The sequence below is a fragment of the Megalobrama amblycephala genome, linkage group LG9 (assembly GCF_018812025.1).
Source record: "Megalobrama amblycephala isolate DHTTF-2021 linkage group LG9, ASM1881202v1, whole genome shotgun sequence".
In the NCBI taxonomy this organism is placed as follows: domain Eukaryota; kingdom Metazoa; phylum Chordata; class Actinopteri; order Cypriniformes; family Xenocyprididae; genus Megalobrama; species Megalobrama amblycephala.
The window spans coordinates 4,346,367-4,362,633 of record NC_063052.1 but is presented as its reverse complement, the minus strand read 5'-3'; the positions used below and the strand labels follow the sequence as shown (position 1 = coordinate 4,362,633).

The 16,267-nt window shown below is 38.7% G+C and overlaps 1 protein-coding gene across 1 annotated transcript; it reads right to left on the bottom strand.

The window, feature by feature from the left end:
* Positions 1-848: 848 nt before the first annotated feature.
* Positions 849-3,586, bottom strand: marcksl1b (MARCKS-like 1b). The gene is made up of 2 exons (XM_048201248.1): positions 3,286-3,586; positions 849-2,150 (listed from the first exon to the last, which is right to left on the bottom strand). The coding sequence occupies exons 1-2, from the start codon at positions 3,370-3,372 to the stop codon at positions 1,614-1,616; spliced, it is 624 nt and encodes a 207-aa protein (XP_048057205.1). The 5' UTR covers positions 3,373-3,586; the 3' UTR covers positions 849-1,613.
* Between the last annotated feature and the right edge of the window lie 12,681 nt (positions 3,587-16,267).

Here is a 16,267-nt window from a genome sequence, read left to right as displayed (position 1 = left end):
AGAAACCCAACACTAAGTGCAATAATCATTTCTAAACATTTGCACTGAGTCCATAGGTCACTATGAAACTAGTTAATTGTTGCAAAGGTGAGTGCAATACTTCAATCCAACACACGATGGCGCCATAAGTTTATATTTGATTCCCCAATCCCCAGCGATAAATCTGTTGTCATTACCATAAAGAGACAGACGGGGAAAATATAAAATAAATAAATAATGCGTATATGTATATTTTATTTACAATGTGACGGTTACTCATCCAAGGACGGGAAAGGAGAAAAATAGTACAGTAAGCAATTATCTCATGAATTTACATGCCTAAATTTGTAAATGAATCGGTCTATCATCACATCCTCACAGAAATCTTCCACGAGCCAGTTATTAATTCACCAGCTAATTTGGGCACCATTAATTATTGAAAACTGTAGTTCTTATGTCAATGAACCGTGAATGAAATGTGAAGCATAATCGTGTAATGAAATACAAAAGACTATTGATTATTTAATTAAATAATTTGACTAAACTGTGAGATTTGCTCATTTTTGAAGGGAATAAGGCTTTCACAGAGTTACCTCAGTCTTTTATCAAGGCATTTTTATTGATTTTACATATACTGTATTTAAACAAGGCCACATTACTGATTGTGGTTTTTGGCTAGTCGTAAATATGCGATGGTCAGTATGATTCAGTATGAAAGTTTTCTGTTTTCCCAAGTGGATTAATTTTACATGTCTGAATGTAGATAAAGTGGCTCATGAGTGACTTTTGTAAAACGTGAATATGTTCTTTGGGGCTTTACCTTGGAAAATAGCCACTGTGAAGAAGGACAAACACAAAGTGAACATCTTTAGGTAACCAACATTTATTTACCATTATCAACTTTACAATAAAACCAGTAACATCTTTAAACATTAGCAAAATAAAGAACAAAATTGGTCAAATGTATTTACAGAGACCAAAAAGCAGATCAAGGCTCACATTTAACACATAACAACTCTGCTTCTTTTAAAACTTCAAATGTGAACATAGCAAGCTCAAATGTGTTTTTATTTAGTTTTTTTTTTTTGTTTTTTTAAAGCCAAGATGAAAATTAAAATGCGATTTCAAACAAACGAGACAAAGCCTTCTGGATATTTAAAATGGTTCTCTATACACCACAAAATACTTAAATTTGGGTTAAAATATAGGAATGTAGAAAGTTGGCAAGTCTTTTTCGATTTCCTTTTTTTTAACAGTCATTATATGTGGTGATGTTTATCTTGCACAATTCATCAGTATAGTCGCATCTATTCGGTGGTGGGCTTGAAAGATGCTCCTCCTTGATCCCATCCTCAACTCACTCTTGCACTGACATCCTGCTTCCAAAAGGTTTCGGCTTTCGCTCGGAATTCCAGATCTTTGAGCCATAATCAGGGAAGTGAACTAGTGAATCTAGTCTGTCATTTGTTTTTAATCTTGAAGAAAGTGGCACGAGGAGTCTTTTTTTCACATACATGTGTATATATACATATACATATATCCATGTATATATACATATGTATACATATACACATATATATAAATATATATTTTTTCTTGGAAAAACAGTTCACAAAGTCCTTTGTGAAGTACAATCACTCCTTCTGTTCGGATGGTGCAGGTGTTGAGCTGGTCTCCTCTGTTGGTTTTGTGGGCTCTGCAGCAGGTGCAGCAGCCTCTTCCTTGGGGGCAGCAGGCTCCTCAGCCTTGGCTGCGGTTTCCTCGGCCTTGGGGGTCTCGGCGGGGGCGGGTGTCTCCTCGGCCTTGGCTTCCTCCTCCTTCTTCTCCTCGGCGGCCGCCCCGTTCTCCTCTGGCTTCTCTTCAGTGGCTGGAGCAGCAGCGGCGGCGGCCTCTTCCTTCACCTCATTGCTCTTCTTGTTCTTCTTCAGCGAGATGCCCTTGAATTTGAAGGAGTTCTTCAGGGAGAACTTCTTCTTCTTCTTCTTGGGGGTCTCCTTGGTGGCCTCGCTCTCTGGTTTGGCGGCCTCTCCCTCGGCAGCGGGCGCGGGCTCAATGGCATCGCCGGCTCCAGCCTCAGATTCCTTAGCTGCCTCCGCAGAACCGTTGGTGGTGGCGGCGTCTCCCTCTGCCTTGGCAGAGACGTCGCCATTGGTCTTAACGTGCCCGTTCTCCTGGGAAAATAAAATTGACATTTAAAAATTAATACAACACAAACCAATATGATTGAATATTCAGTGTGGCTCTACTATATGCACATATGTAGCAGGGCATTCCTTCAAACGTCGACGGACACATCAGTGACCCGTCACGTAAATAATGCATGTCTTCGAGGTGACGCCTTGCAGTACCGCACACCACCGAGCGAGGGCGATAGAGCCATACAGAACACACACAATGCGAACCGAGACGGCAGCTTTGGAACAAAAGACTGAGATCGAGCGAAGCACGATGGAGAATTTCATTGAGCTTCATTCACTATTTATCCATCGACGATTGAATAACTACAAACGTCGATTTAAAAAAGTAACGTAAAATATAAGCACACTCATTGATAAGAAAGCGGTTTAGTCACAAAAAACCTCAAAAGCTTGACCAACCGTGGACTCGTCTCAATGTCTAGACTTTAAAGCCCGTGTGTCTGCAAATCCATGCGCTTCACAGAAAGAAAAATAAAGCAGAATCCGACATAACCTCACGAAATTAAATGTTTTTATACTGAAAAGAGGAAAAAAAACATAAATGATAAACGAATACAAAAACAAATAAATTTGTATCCATTAGAATACATAAAACACTGAAATAAAAAGAATTGAAAACAAAACAAAACTATATTCTCGAATACCAATTACAACAACATTTTCCAGATTGATCGCAACCCCCTGCTGTTAACCCATGCATAGTGAATACGTGCAGCATCCTCCTACACTGGCATTAATGGAGATCGCATGGCAACAACACCGACCGTCTCCAAGCGCTAGAAACGGACTTTAACGGCAGAAATAAATCGTCAACATGTAGAAAATAAAAATACGCTTTCAGCGCAAGACAGTAAACCGTGTTTAAATAGCCTAATGTGATTCTCTCGAAAGAAACCGTTCGGTTTTCCCGCGTGCCACGAGACAAAATGATAAATAAGACAACGAATGAATGATATACTTCTTCTATTTCGTTGTTTTCCCATTAAAATCACCGTCTTTTTCGTCACACTCAAGAGTGGCGCTTAAATCGCTGACGGTGGTTTTGCAACTCTCTCAGAAGCACTTGTTGGTCAGATGTGGGTGTGTCGCAGATGGGGAGATGAATTACCTGTCCGTTAGTCTTGACGGCAGCCGGGTCAGCAGCGGCGGCTTTCCCCTCCACAGCCACTCCTCCCTTTGATGCCTGGGATCCCATTATTCTTAATGTGGTTTTAAAGCAAATTAAAAAGAACTCAAATTCAGGTAAGTGGAAGAAAAATTAATCCAGACCAACGGGCGTAACGTGCATCCAAAGGCGCGAGGAAAGTTGGTGATTTTTTTTTCCTTTATAAGGAAAACTTGAGATGATCCACTCTTCTCTTCCACCCGTGAGCGTCGAAGACGACCTACTACTACCAGTTCTAGTTCCACAGCGCTTCAAGATAACCAAAAGCCCCGCCCATGGGCGTGCCTCGGGAACCCGAACCAATCTGAAGCACGGCCCCGCCCATTTATTGAACCCTCCATGTCCCACCTCTTTGATTCGACTTTAGGTCCATGGAAATAGAAAATGGCATCAAACTAGACTAGAAAGAAGAGGGAACCAACAGGGTGACTTGTTGAATTCTCTGCTTACTGAGAGCAATGGGGTTTCAGTTTAATTGAACCCATTGAGCTACACACTAGAACTAAAGCATTTATGACATTCAGTGGTGAATGTGCTCTGTAGTCCAATATACTCGACTCACTGTCCTCAAAACAACAGTACCATTTAATGATTAATATAAGTGCATACTTTTACCCACTACTCTGATAAACAACCTGTATGCTTCATTAAACTGCTCATGGTAATTAGTGAATGCATGTGCACTCTAGAATTGAATTAACAGTTAGATTACTATATTATATATTTTACATTCTGGCTTATATGATTTGAGGATATATTTTTCTATTAATTAGCCTATAGATTGTGTATAATGGCAATATGAACACAATATTTATACCCGTGGTACTAAAAAATGAGCTCATTATAGTGTTGAATCAAAAATCGGTGCATGACAAAAATGATTTTTGCTTGAAACGTTGAAATGTATTTATTTATTTGCATAGACAAACAATAAATAAATGTACTAATCACTGTAAAAAAGAATTGTTGGTTTAACTTAAAAAAGTAAGTTACCCGGTTGCCTTAAAATTTTGAGTTTATTGAAATTGAGTTAATACAACAAAGGCGATTGGTTTAATCAACAGAAACTCAACATATTATGTTATCTGAACCACATTAATTATCTAAGTTGATTTGACAAATGAAAAAATGTTGTGATAATGCATCATAAAAATATTTTTTTACAGTGTAGGCATAAGTTTGCATAAACAAAAGTGTGGTAACATGAAACAAAAATAGGCCAAACCATGTTTTAGTATTAGCCACATTAATAAGTGACAGATGAAATGCACCAAACTACCATAAAGTTTGATTGGACTCATGACCTTTGGCATTATGAAAAGATATGGCAAGAAATGTCTCCTCCCTTTTAAAAGTTGATAAGTCGGTTTATTTTATGATCCTATCTATATACTATTTTATGGTTAGTTGGATTTTATTATATGCATTTAGCATGAGAACAGACCTGTGACCCATTTTGGGCTACAATCCGTCAGTTGAGAAACACCGTTTTATTGGTTCTCGCAGTGTTTTATATTGATAACCAGGTCTTCTCAAAGTGCCACCAATGATTTCCTAAGATATGTTATACAACATATAAATCTTTTTCATTCTCCTTTTCCGTCTTTTTCTGCTTCACGTAGCCCTCTTGTTTATTCTCTTCGGCCTTGTCAAATGACATAAAGTCTAAACTGTTTGTGGAGGAATGCAAGGCATGCAAACGCTCATGAAGAATGTTTCACCGCATCTGCATCTTGCCACTTTCTCAGAATGTCCAGAACCTCAGGGAGGGGGAACTGAGCAGAATACGTTTTTTTGTGTGTGTCAGATGAGAGAATGTAATGAATAAGCTCATATATTGAAACAGTCTCTTCTTTTTCTCCATGGAGAGAGTTGGGGGTTGGGTGTGATGGAGTGAAGAGGAGGAGGAGGGGGGGAGTTTTCTTGTGCCCGGAGCTTTTGTGATGTGGTTCATTTTCTTGATGACGGGTCAGGACACATCACCTCATCATCCATGCGTCAGACTCTCGCTTTTCCCTTTCCTAATGGCTGAAAGGCCTTTATTGTTGGCAGATCATTCGAAAGTTGGAGGGAAGAGTAAATGGCCAGCGTCCTCCACAGTGAGGCCTGCAGTTCACACCTTCCATCCAGCAGAGAGTCTTCTTTGGCCTGGTGTTTTAATCCCTGTGGAGCTGCATGGCCAGACAACAAATAGCTCCTGCAGGAGCAACATCTCGCACATGAATGTCAATGGGTGTGTTGATATGCCAATGATAGGGACATCAGACCGGGCAGGGCAGGTGAGAACTGATTCTGTTCAGCTCTGTGACTGTTTTGGCCACAGCAGGGAGTGAGAGAGGAGGACAGTGATGGTGTGAATGTGGGGGTTGGTCACCCTACAGCATTATGGACTCGACTGAAACTAGATGCTGACTTTACAGAGTCCAGTGCAGGGAAATCTGCCAAGGAAAGAATAAATGACACATTCAAGTCTCATTGAATTGTTCCCAACCAAAGCAGAGTTTTCTGGTAGGCTCAGTGGTTACCACTGTGACCTTAAGGTCAAGTGAGCAGAGTTCACATTCCTTTGAGTTACCCAGATCCCCCTTGGTGCCTTTAAGAGGCTTCTGAGCTGATGTGCTGCCCATCTCAGAGGCAATATCTCATGTAAGTACTAAAATATAGTAGTCAACATTTGAAGTGGATCAAAACCTTTCATCAAAGTTCCTCTTAGGACAACTTAGTTCTTAAGACAATTTTGATTAACTTTTTTGATCCACTTCAAATGTTGACTACTGTACAATTAAGGCATGTTTTCCATATTGGGTTTCAGTAAAGGAAACCCACAAGGAAAATTAGATTTCATTATTTTAATTTATATGCACCAACAGAATAACGAACAGCAGTTAATCTATATTACATTTCAAATGTTTAGGGTGTAAGATTTATGCTCACCAAGGCTGCATTTATTGGATCAAAAATCCAGTAAAAACAGTAATATTGTTAAAATATTATTACAAATTAAAATAACTGCCATTTTAATATAATTTGTATGGTTTCAGCAGCCATTACTCCAGTCTTCAGTGTCACATGATCGTTTAGAAATCATTGTAATATGCTGATTTGGTGCTCAAGAACCATTTCTTATTATTATCAATGATGAAAAGTTGTGCTTCTTAATATTTTTATGGGAACCGTGATATATCTTTATCTTTGATGAAGAGAAAGTTCAAAAGAATAGCATTTATTTGAAAGAGAAAACTTTAGTAACATTATAAATGCATTAACTGTCACCTTTAAGCAACTTAATGCATTCTTAAAATAAAAACTTACTGTATTTTTAAAAATATGAACAATGGAACAGGGTGATGTGAAATACTTGAGTGATGACAGTTTGTTGTTCTATCAGAGTTTTGAATCAATTCATAGAAATGAATCAAACCAGTTTTTGCTTCTAAAGTTTCATTCTGAGGTCCTACAGAACGCCCTCTCACTCTTGGGAGTCACAAGGAAGGAAGGACCTTGAAACTAGTCAAATAACAATGCCTTTAGGAAACTTAATAGCTAAATAAAAACAATTTTGATACATGGTATGTTAGCAGCAAAATCATCACAAATAAATAATGAATATTATGCCCTGCTGTCCACATAGCTGAGCTTAAAGTTTGTGTCTGCATCTGGGATTTGTAAAATCTTCATTTAGATATTGGAGAGCTTGTAGATAGAATCAGTCCATCCACAGAGAGAGATGCAACTATAGATGGTCAGATAACTGAAAACTTGTCTGTGTGTGCCGCGCATCGACATCGGCTAAACAACAGCAGGCTCTCAGGAGCATGTGAGCTCTAGCGTGTGATCGGTTTGAGCCATGATAATAATATAGGTTATGTTATTTTGTGTAGGACCACCGGCAAGACTCCATGACTCAGCAGAAGACACAGCACTCAGGGTCTCCTCAGGGTGTGAGAGGCGCAAGCTTTGAGACGGAGTGCACTTTTAAACTTTAAACTCAGCTGTCTGGAAGAGAAGTCAGGACATGTTGTTGCTCCAGTGTCCTCTGAGCAAACTTCGCCCCTGATGGAAGTGAGAGCACGGGGGAGGACATCAAGGGGAGGTGCGTGACCCACTCCAAACTCTGTCTATTTCTGATTCTTAATAGCATATCTCTCTCTCTCTCTCTCTCTCTTTAAGATATGGCCTAGGGGCAGTTCACTGGTTTCTGCTATACTCAACGTGGGGCATCTTATCTCTTTCTTGTTTTTTTCTTCACAACACTCAATGGCCCTTTTTGTTTGGTTGCCCAGATTTCATGCCTGAACACAGAGTGAGATTTATATCCTCAAAAGGCCCTATTGTTCTCCATTCAGAAGGCAACTGATGAGCATCACAAGCTGGGATGAGGGGAGGGTAGGGAGAGAGAGAGAGACAGAAAAAGAGAGATGTAACATTGTATTGCTTAATAAATCGATGTATCACAAATTACTCACTCAATACAGTTTCACACATCGACAACTTTACACAAACATTCCTTTTTCCTCTTCCTAATAACCGAAAGCTTTGACTAAATAGTTTTGCCAGCTGTGAAAATTTCTGTATTACAACAGAACTGGTGCCGTACTATACTAGTAGTTTTTAGATTTTCGTGTGTTTCCACACCAGAGGTGACTTTTAGCTCATTAAACGCACACTGCTATTATCCAAAACATGACTTCTGCTTTAATCTGTCTGTCGTCATCGATCTGTAAGACGAGATAAGAATCTCCGGAGACAATGGCAGCATATGGCATAGCTTTTTAAGAGACAGATGTTCAACTCGGGCAAAGATGAAGGCAAGAAAATAATCTTGACTTTAGCTTTGAGCCTTAGTATGCGGAGGGGTCAAAAGGCCCAAAGGTCACTCAGCTCTGGGACGTTTTCTTAGATGTTTCGCATAAGGCCTGACTGGCTTGTCACAATAATAAACTATCTGGTCTGGAAACAAAGTTTAGAGAACCGAACTGCATGCCTCCCATACGTGCAGCTTCTCAGGTCTTGATGCAATTAAAACATCTTTTATCATTTTATCAGGTAAAGAGTGACAATAATAACATAATTTAATTAATTTGATTATGCAGAAGTGCAAGGAAAAAAAATTTTTTTGTCATTATTTACTTACCCTCATGCCGTTCCAAAAGTTTGTATGTATGTATGTATTTGTTTGTTCGTTCATTCGTTCATTTTGGACCCCATTGGCCTACATTGTATGAACAAAATCAAAATATTCTTCAAAACTGTTTTGTGTTCTACAGAAAAAACGCATACAGGCTTGAAACGACATGAGGGTGAGTAAATGATGATGGCTTTTTCTTTTACATTTTGCCGTGCTTCTCACACAAAACTATAGTATGACTACAGAATATTTAGTGCTTTATAGTTATATATATATATATATATATAGGAGCTTAACAGCCTTTTGTAAAGATCAGCATGAACATTCTTTCTTTCATATCTCCTTTTGTATTCAACATAAGAAAGAACATTTCCTAATATATAGTACTGTGCAAAAGTCTTAAGCCTCCATTAGATGTTGTTTTAGCAATTATATAATGACCATATAATTATTTATCAGTCTCTTTATTAGAATATAAGCAAAAAATAAAAGAGCTTTTATAGGTTAAAGTGGTAAGTATTTATTGACCTCGTCTTACACTTGAGCAATAGCAGGAAACTGGCTCTCTTAAACCTAAATGGAACGGAAAATGACTATTTCTTGAGAGTTTCTCAGAGTTTCTTTTTTGAGAAAATGGAAGAAGTCCAGGAGGTCACACTAAATACAGATTTTTGCTTAAGAAACATTTATGTATTTTCTGTTTGTAGTGTAATAAAGAGACGGAAAAATAAAAATGGATGGTCACTAAAACATTGCTAAAACAACAAAGCTGGTGGTGACCTAAGACTTTTGCACAGTAGCCTACTGTATATTTTTTTGGTGAACTATCCCTTTAAGCCAGGTTTTTCACCAACAGTAAAGTCCCAAAACATGGGACTTTAATCCATCAAACATTCCCTTCACTTCCCTTCAGAGGAACATATTTGTATTTTAGTCACTGTACCAGCATTTGGTCATGTTAGTTCCGCATTGACACTGACCCTGGAAAACACCTGCTGTCCCCACACGTCTTCATGATGCTATAGCAGATACGTGCCCCACCTGTGTTTGCAGACGAAATATCACATGGTAAAAACCTAGGGGATTTTCTTTGCCATGACATTCACTGGGAATCCCTTGAATCACGATTTCAACATTTACTCTCAGATCGTGGCTTTCACTTTCGCTTTGTCACATAACCCCGCATGCCAATTTCTGCTTTTACTTTCCCTTTTTGTGTAACCTCTCCACAACGGACTGCATCAGCAGTATCTGGGAAATTCCAGAGGGCAAATTCCAGCAAATATGCCAATTAGCCATTAAACAGAGTAAGATCAAATTTACACGGGCATTTCTGCCTCAGTAAGTACCAAGCTATTCATTGAGCGGAAGGTCCTATATTACATTAGAGGCGACTGTTTACCATCTAATAGTGTTTACTTCATATTTGCGCACTCATTCCACGAGAGCCAACTTCTCCTCAGCTGTTTAGATCGTAAAAAAAGGTGGATTTGTTATTTAAATGTTATTATCTACCACCTATCACACATTCTCCTGACCACTAACAAGTCACAGAATGGTCCTCATGTCCTTTTGCATGGAGACACTGGTGCATCTGTCTTACTGCAATCTCCAAATAAGAAAAATGGTTTGTTTACTGCATGGAGGAGAGATACTGTGAATTGAATTACGACACTGCTCAAGCTGTCTGTGTATTGTGAACAGATGTATGTCTTTCGCATTCTGCTGCTCTCTGGCCCCCTTCACACCTGGTTTTTGGTGATTGGATCATAATCAGATTTAACTAAGCCAGAACACAACACATTGCGATCGAATCTCTGAAAGTACATTCAGAGGTGGTCAGGGATGGATTCTGACCATATCATACAGCGAATACATTTTGTTATACATGTCACTAGACCAGTAAGATGAGGTTGTGTTACTAATAATCATTATCTGCCAGACTGTGTTGTCAGGGATTTTTAGACCTACCAAGTTGGTTCTTGCAGGGTTTTTTTCTTTTTGTTCTTATCTTCTAATGTGAAAATGACAACATAAACATTGATCTTGCAGTCTGATCACGTGATTTAATAAACAAATCAAATTAATTATTCCACTGGAATCTCCAATTTCTCTCTATTTTTCCCTCTATTTTTGCTGGTGCCTTTTGTCCATTAATACAGTACACTCTAAATGTATAGGGACACACAAAGGACCAGATATTTATATATTTATTTTTATAACAAATTGTGAATTATCCATTTTTTTTTTTTTTTTTTAAATGGTAAATTATTATTTTGAATTATCTGTCAATGTTTTAATCATTTGGTAAATGATTATTTTGAAATATCCTTAAATGTTTTTAAAATTCATTAAATTATTATTTTGAATGATCTGTCAATGGGTTTAATATTCAATAAATTATTCTTTTAAATTTACTGTCATTGGTTTAAATATTAATAAAAACATTACTTTTTAAATATTATTTAGAATTTTATGTCAATGTTTTAAAATTCGTATTATTCATTAATGATACAAAATCCAGATACGAAAATGTGCATTAAGCAGAACCTGATTTCACCAAGTGCAACATCTTTATGGATCAACATCTCTTTTTGATCCTAGAATAACATTCCAATCAACCAATCAGATTTAAGGGACAAGTTTACAGTTTACGTCAAGTTTAGGTTTACAACCAGGGTTAGGTGCTTCTACATCAGTGTTATTAACCTATCATTTCCCTCTGATTTTAGGGGTAACGTATGGGTAGGATTAGGTTGAGGGGTAGGGATATGGTTAGGATTAAATTTTCAGACAGGAATGTTGTTCCAGAATCAACAAAATATGTTGACCCAGGAACACGTCTAACTTGGCAAATCAGGATGTGCTGCATGTTAATGTCAGGTGCAAAAGGGACTTCTCTCTCTCTCTCTCTCTCTCTCTCTCTCTCTCTCTCTCTCAGAAACCTCACACACCTCTGGTTTCACCCATCACATGAAACCACTGTATTCACAGTGCAATTCTGAGCACTTTGATTCTCCCTGTGTATAGATGCTGCCATGAATAGCCCGAGGCCAGAGATTGATACAAGGAGCACAATACAGACACAGGTGAGTCGGGAGATAACATGCAGGCCAGCCAGTGTGTTACAGCCACTGCCATTTTGATGGACAGTGAGCTGAATGGATTTATAGGAGTATGGGCCAACCACCTACCAAATGCCCTTTTCTTTATAAAAAAAACAAAAACAAAACAGAATCTTTGTCCATCTTTGGCCCATCACCTTTCTTCTTTTCCCAAGTTCACACTTACAAATAATCATAGAGTAAAAGAGTATGGCGTGCTGTCCGAGGGGAGGGCTCCGAGCTCGTAATTTGGCCCGAACCCAGAGTACTCCCACCGTATCATTGATTGAACCAGCTGAGAGTGAGGAGTAGGGGATGCAGAAAAAACTATGGAGGAACATAGGTGAGTCGGCTATATTTTATATATATAGGCCTCCTCTCGTACTGATTGGATAGATCATTTGAACGTGCTCCTCCCAAACTTTGTTAATAAAACATTATATTTTAATGGCTTTGCTCCTCTCCCCCATTTTTGTTCTGTTTCTCCTCTCCACTACTCCTTTTACACTAGATATGGGAGAGGAATAGAGAAACGTGAGGACGTGGGCTAAATCTACTCACATGTATCTAAAGGTTATTTTTATATCTCTGCGTAGGGCAGAGCTCCCCCCCCACACACACACACATTCACCCACACACACAAGCACATGAGGAAGTGAATGAACCATCATAGGAAACACATCAGCAATCAGTAGACACATCTGAGGAACGAAAGTTTGCATAACAAATGTTTCTCTTTTTTTTAAACTTTACAAATATAAGCAAAATGTCCAGTTAAATTCATTCAGATTGTTATGATTGATCATTTTTATTGTTTATTAATATTTATTGTTGGTTACACTTTTTATCCGTTAGACCCATTAGACATTCTGTTGACTATAAGTAACGTTCCTATGTCAACTAATTCTCATTGGAGTATTAGTTAAGTATTATTAGACTGTTTAGGGTTAGTAGATTAAGGGGTTCGGTTCGGATTAGTAGAATAAGTTGACATGTATTTGCAAAGTTACTTATAGTCAGTAGAATGTCTGTTGGGTGGGCATCAAAATAAAGTGTTAGCAGATATTAAGACGACTGTCTACTAATACTCTAATGAGAGTTAGTTGATATGTAGGCCTAGGTACAATGTTACTAGTCAACAGATTGTCTAAAAGGGACCATCAAAATAAAGTGTTACTTTAAGGTTAGTGATTTTGAACATTCCCCCTTACCCTAATTATTAATCCTCAGTGCATATCTTGCACCTAGACTAGCAACCACCCAGAACATCCAAGGAATTCTCTAGCAAACACCCCAAACACCTTAGTTACGCCTTAGCAACCACACAGAACACCCTAGTAATGCCTTAGCAACCACACAGAACACCCAAGGAATTCTCTGGCAACCACCCAAAACACCCTAATAATGCATTAGCAACCACCCAGAACATCCAAGAAATTATCTAGCAACAACTCAAAACACCCTAGTAATGCCTTAGCAACCACCCAGAAAACCCAAAGAATTCTCTAGCAAACACCCAAAACACCCTAGTAATGCCTCAGCAACCACACAGAACACCCTAGTAATGCCTTAGCAACCACCCAGAACACCCAAGGAATTCTCTAGCAAACACCCAAAACAACCTAGTAATGCCTTAGCAACCACACAGAACACCCTAGTAATGCCTTAGCAACCACCCAGAACACCCAAGGAATTCTCTAGCAACCACCCCAAACACCCTAGTAATGCCTTAGCAACCACCCAGAACAACCTAGTAATGCCTTAGCAACTACCCACAACAACCTAGAATCACCCTGATATTGCCTGCGCTAGCAATCACCCAGAGAACCTGACTTAATGCCTTAGCCACTACCAAGAACATCCTAGAAACACCTTAGTAATGCCCTAGCAACGACCCAAAACATCTTAGTTAAAGCCTTAGCAGCTACCCAGAACATATTTAATGCCTTAGCAACCACACAGACCACCATGGCAACACCATAGCAACAATCCAGAACATCCTAGCAACCATATAGCAACACCCAGATCACCTTAGCAACTGCATCATAAGCAACCACCCACATTCAGTCATGCTGGATACTTTTACATTGTCAAGCACCACTTGATCATGTTGTTCATGTATAAAATTACGCACTATTTTTTGTTTGTAAGAGTATCTTGGTTGCAAAACTGATTAATTTTAAACGTCAACCTGTTGTTTCAGTTTAGATTACCCAGTGTGTTTTGGGTATGTGCATTTGTGCAGCTAACACAAACAAGCCTGTTTACAGCTGTTGTCGCAGTAATAAGGTCATTGGCACGCTCACGTGTCAAAAAGGATTTGCACTAGTGCCTCATCGTTTAACAGGGCTGTGGACACAGAATTGTGTAACCCAGTTTGTGAGTGTGTGATCTTATGTGTGGGTGTGTGGAGCACTAACACTTGCATTAGCAGATATAGAGGGTACATACTCATTTTGTTATCACTGGATCTCACAAAACTACTGATTAAAGGGCATTAATAAGTATTTATCTTTAAAGTTGACACAAAATGGACATTGTGATAGTCTTTTCTTCCCTATTGTGATGTATAGGCTATCCAAGTGAAACAGCTTCTCGAATGAGAAAAAAAAGGAGGAAGGGACTAGATTTTGTCCATCCATTAATTGGATCTTTGAATCGTTGTGGTTTGCTATGGAGTGCAGCAGTGCCCGCCCCCTTTTTCAGTGGCACTGGTTCCGGAAGTATTTTTTTCATTCATTTTTCCCATAAAGATTTTAAAATAGTCTTCGTTAAAGAGTTATAAGCCACGAACCAAGCCAATCAGCTATGAAGTGAATCGCAACACTACAAACTTTGATTTAAAGCAAAAAATGTTTTGAAAATTGAACAGAAAATCAAAAGTACAAGACTGAGGGAAAGAACCACTTTAAATTAGATGGCCTTAAAAACTGTGTACTTACTTTTAAATGAATCATTTGATATAATGCACTTATTGTGTACATGCAAGTTTTTACATTTGAATAATACCTGCATGTAATTTCTGTAATTACATTTATAATTACACTGTTGACCAATCCGTTACACCTTAACCCACCCTTAAACCTACTCTTACCACCAAACTATACCCGTATCCCACCTAAATAGCAGCAAAAGTGTTTTGCAATACAATATGAACTCAATAATTACATTATACGTATTTTTTTATGTAAGTACATAGTAGTTAAGGCCACCTAATATAAAGTGGGACCAAACTACAATCCCATGAAGCCATTAATTAAAAACAATAGAGAAATATAAAATTACTCATTTACAAATGTTGATTATATGTATAAAAACAACATATTTTAAGTTTATTGCAAAATATGCATGTATATATACACAAACATTTCAGTATTGTGTGAGCATAGGGAGATCGACTCGATTACAACATTCGGAGTGCTTCATGTTAGTGGGCGGAGCTAAAGAGCTATTTTGGAGAGTGTTGCTTTTTTCGACTCTCTGATTGGTGTAATTTCTGTACAGCATCATGGGTAATGTAGTTTTTCACAAGGAATTCTGTTAAACATGATTATTTTAGAAATAGGGGCTGATGGCTTCAACAGAAGCAAATACCATGGATTAACAACCTCGTAGCTCACAGTTGATCTGTCTTTAAAGGTTTATAAGTTTCCTAATGGAGAAAATAATGGAGTTTTTACTTCCGGAACCCAACTGTTACACTCAATTTCTGTGATCTCATGCCAGTGACAGGTTGTCCCGCCCTCGCGCCAGTAAACATGCCATCATAAAAGAGGTGTTGTTGCAAGAGGGAGGCAATGTTATTTTGATTAAAGGTTATGAGGGCACATAGATAATAATAATAATAAAAAAATGTGCACAGATAAATCATTTATAAAAAACACTGCAATACTCCCTAAAAAATAATAACTTTATATTTTGATTTAAAGGTGACTTAAATATTAAGAGCATGCAAGAATCAAACCAGCCTGTTCTCTCTAACCTCACCATTAAACGCTGGAGGCTATAGACTCCCTTCACGAACAGAAAAGAAGAAACCATTCCCACTGACCACAGCGCACAGCACTCGACTGCCTGGCACAGTTTGGCATTTTTAAGGGTGATGTCCAACATGAAAGCACGAGGGAGGGAGGGAGGGAGGGTGAGAGAGAGAGAGAGAGAGCAAGAGAGAGAACAGTGATGCCGAATAACATGATGGCACACTGACCCAGTAATGCTGCAGCTGCACTGCCAGTGGGCCTGCTCTGCCCTACTGAACCACACTGATTCTCCCCCATACTAAACCCATGCACACACATTCACACCCAGCTGCCACTTATTTTGTCTGCTCATAATAACACCCTATTTGATGCACAATGATGAAGATATTGTAAAGAGAAGACAGAGCTATTTATGAGAGGAAAACAGTGCTGACACACTGCTTTAACACAGCTCAGCTATGAACGCATGGAACACAGCCTCCTTTTCCACCCGAAGCACAAAGAAACAAAATGGAGGGGCGACACGCAGAAAAGCCAAGCATTTAAATGATGGAGCTGTGGCTTTTGAGCCCGAGCGCTCTGATAAAGAACAGTGTGCTTTGGCGACCGTGCTGTGGACTTTCTGGGCAGAGAGATAAGCTCGATTTTGGTTGACAGAGGCTAAATCTAATTAATGGCAAATGAACAGAGCAGTAACCCTCACTTGTATATAG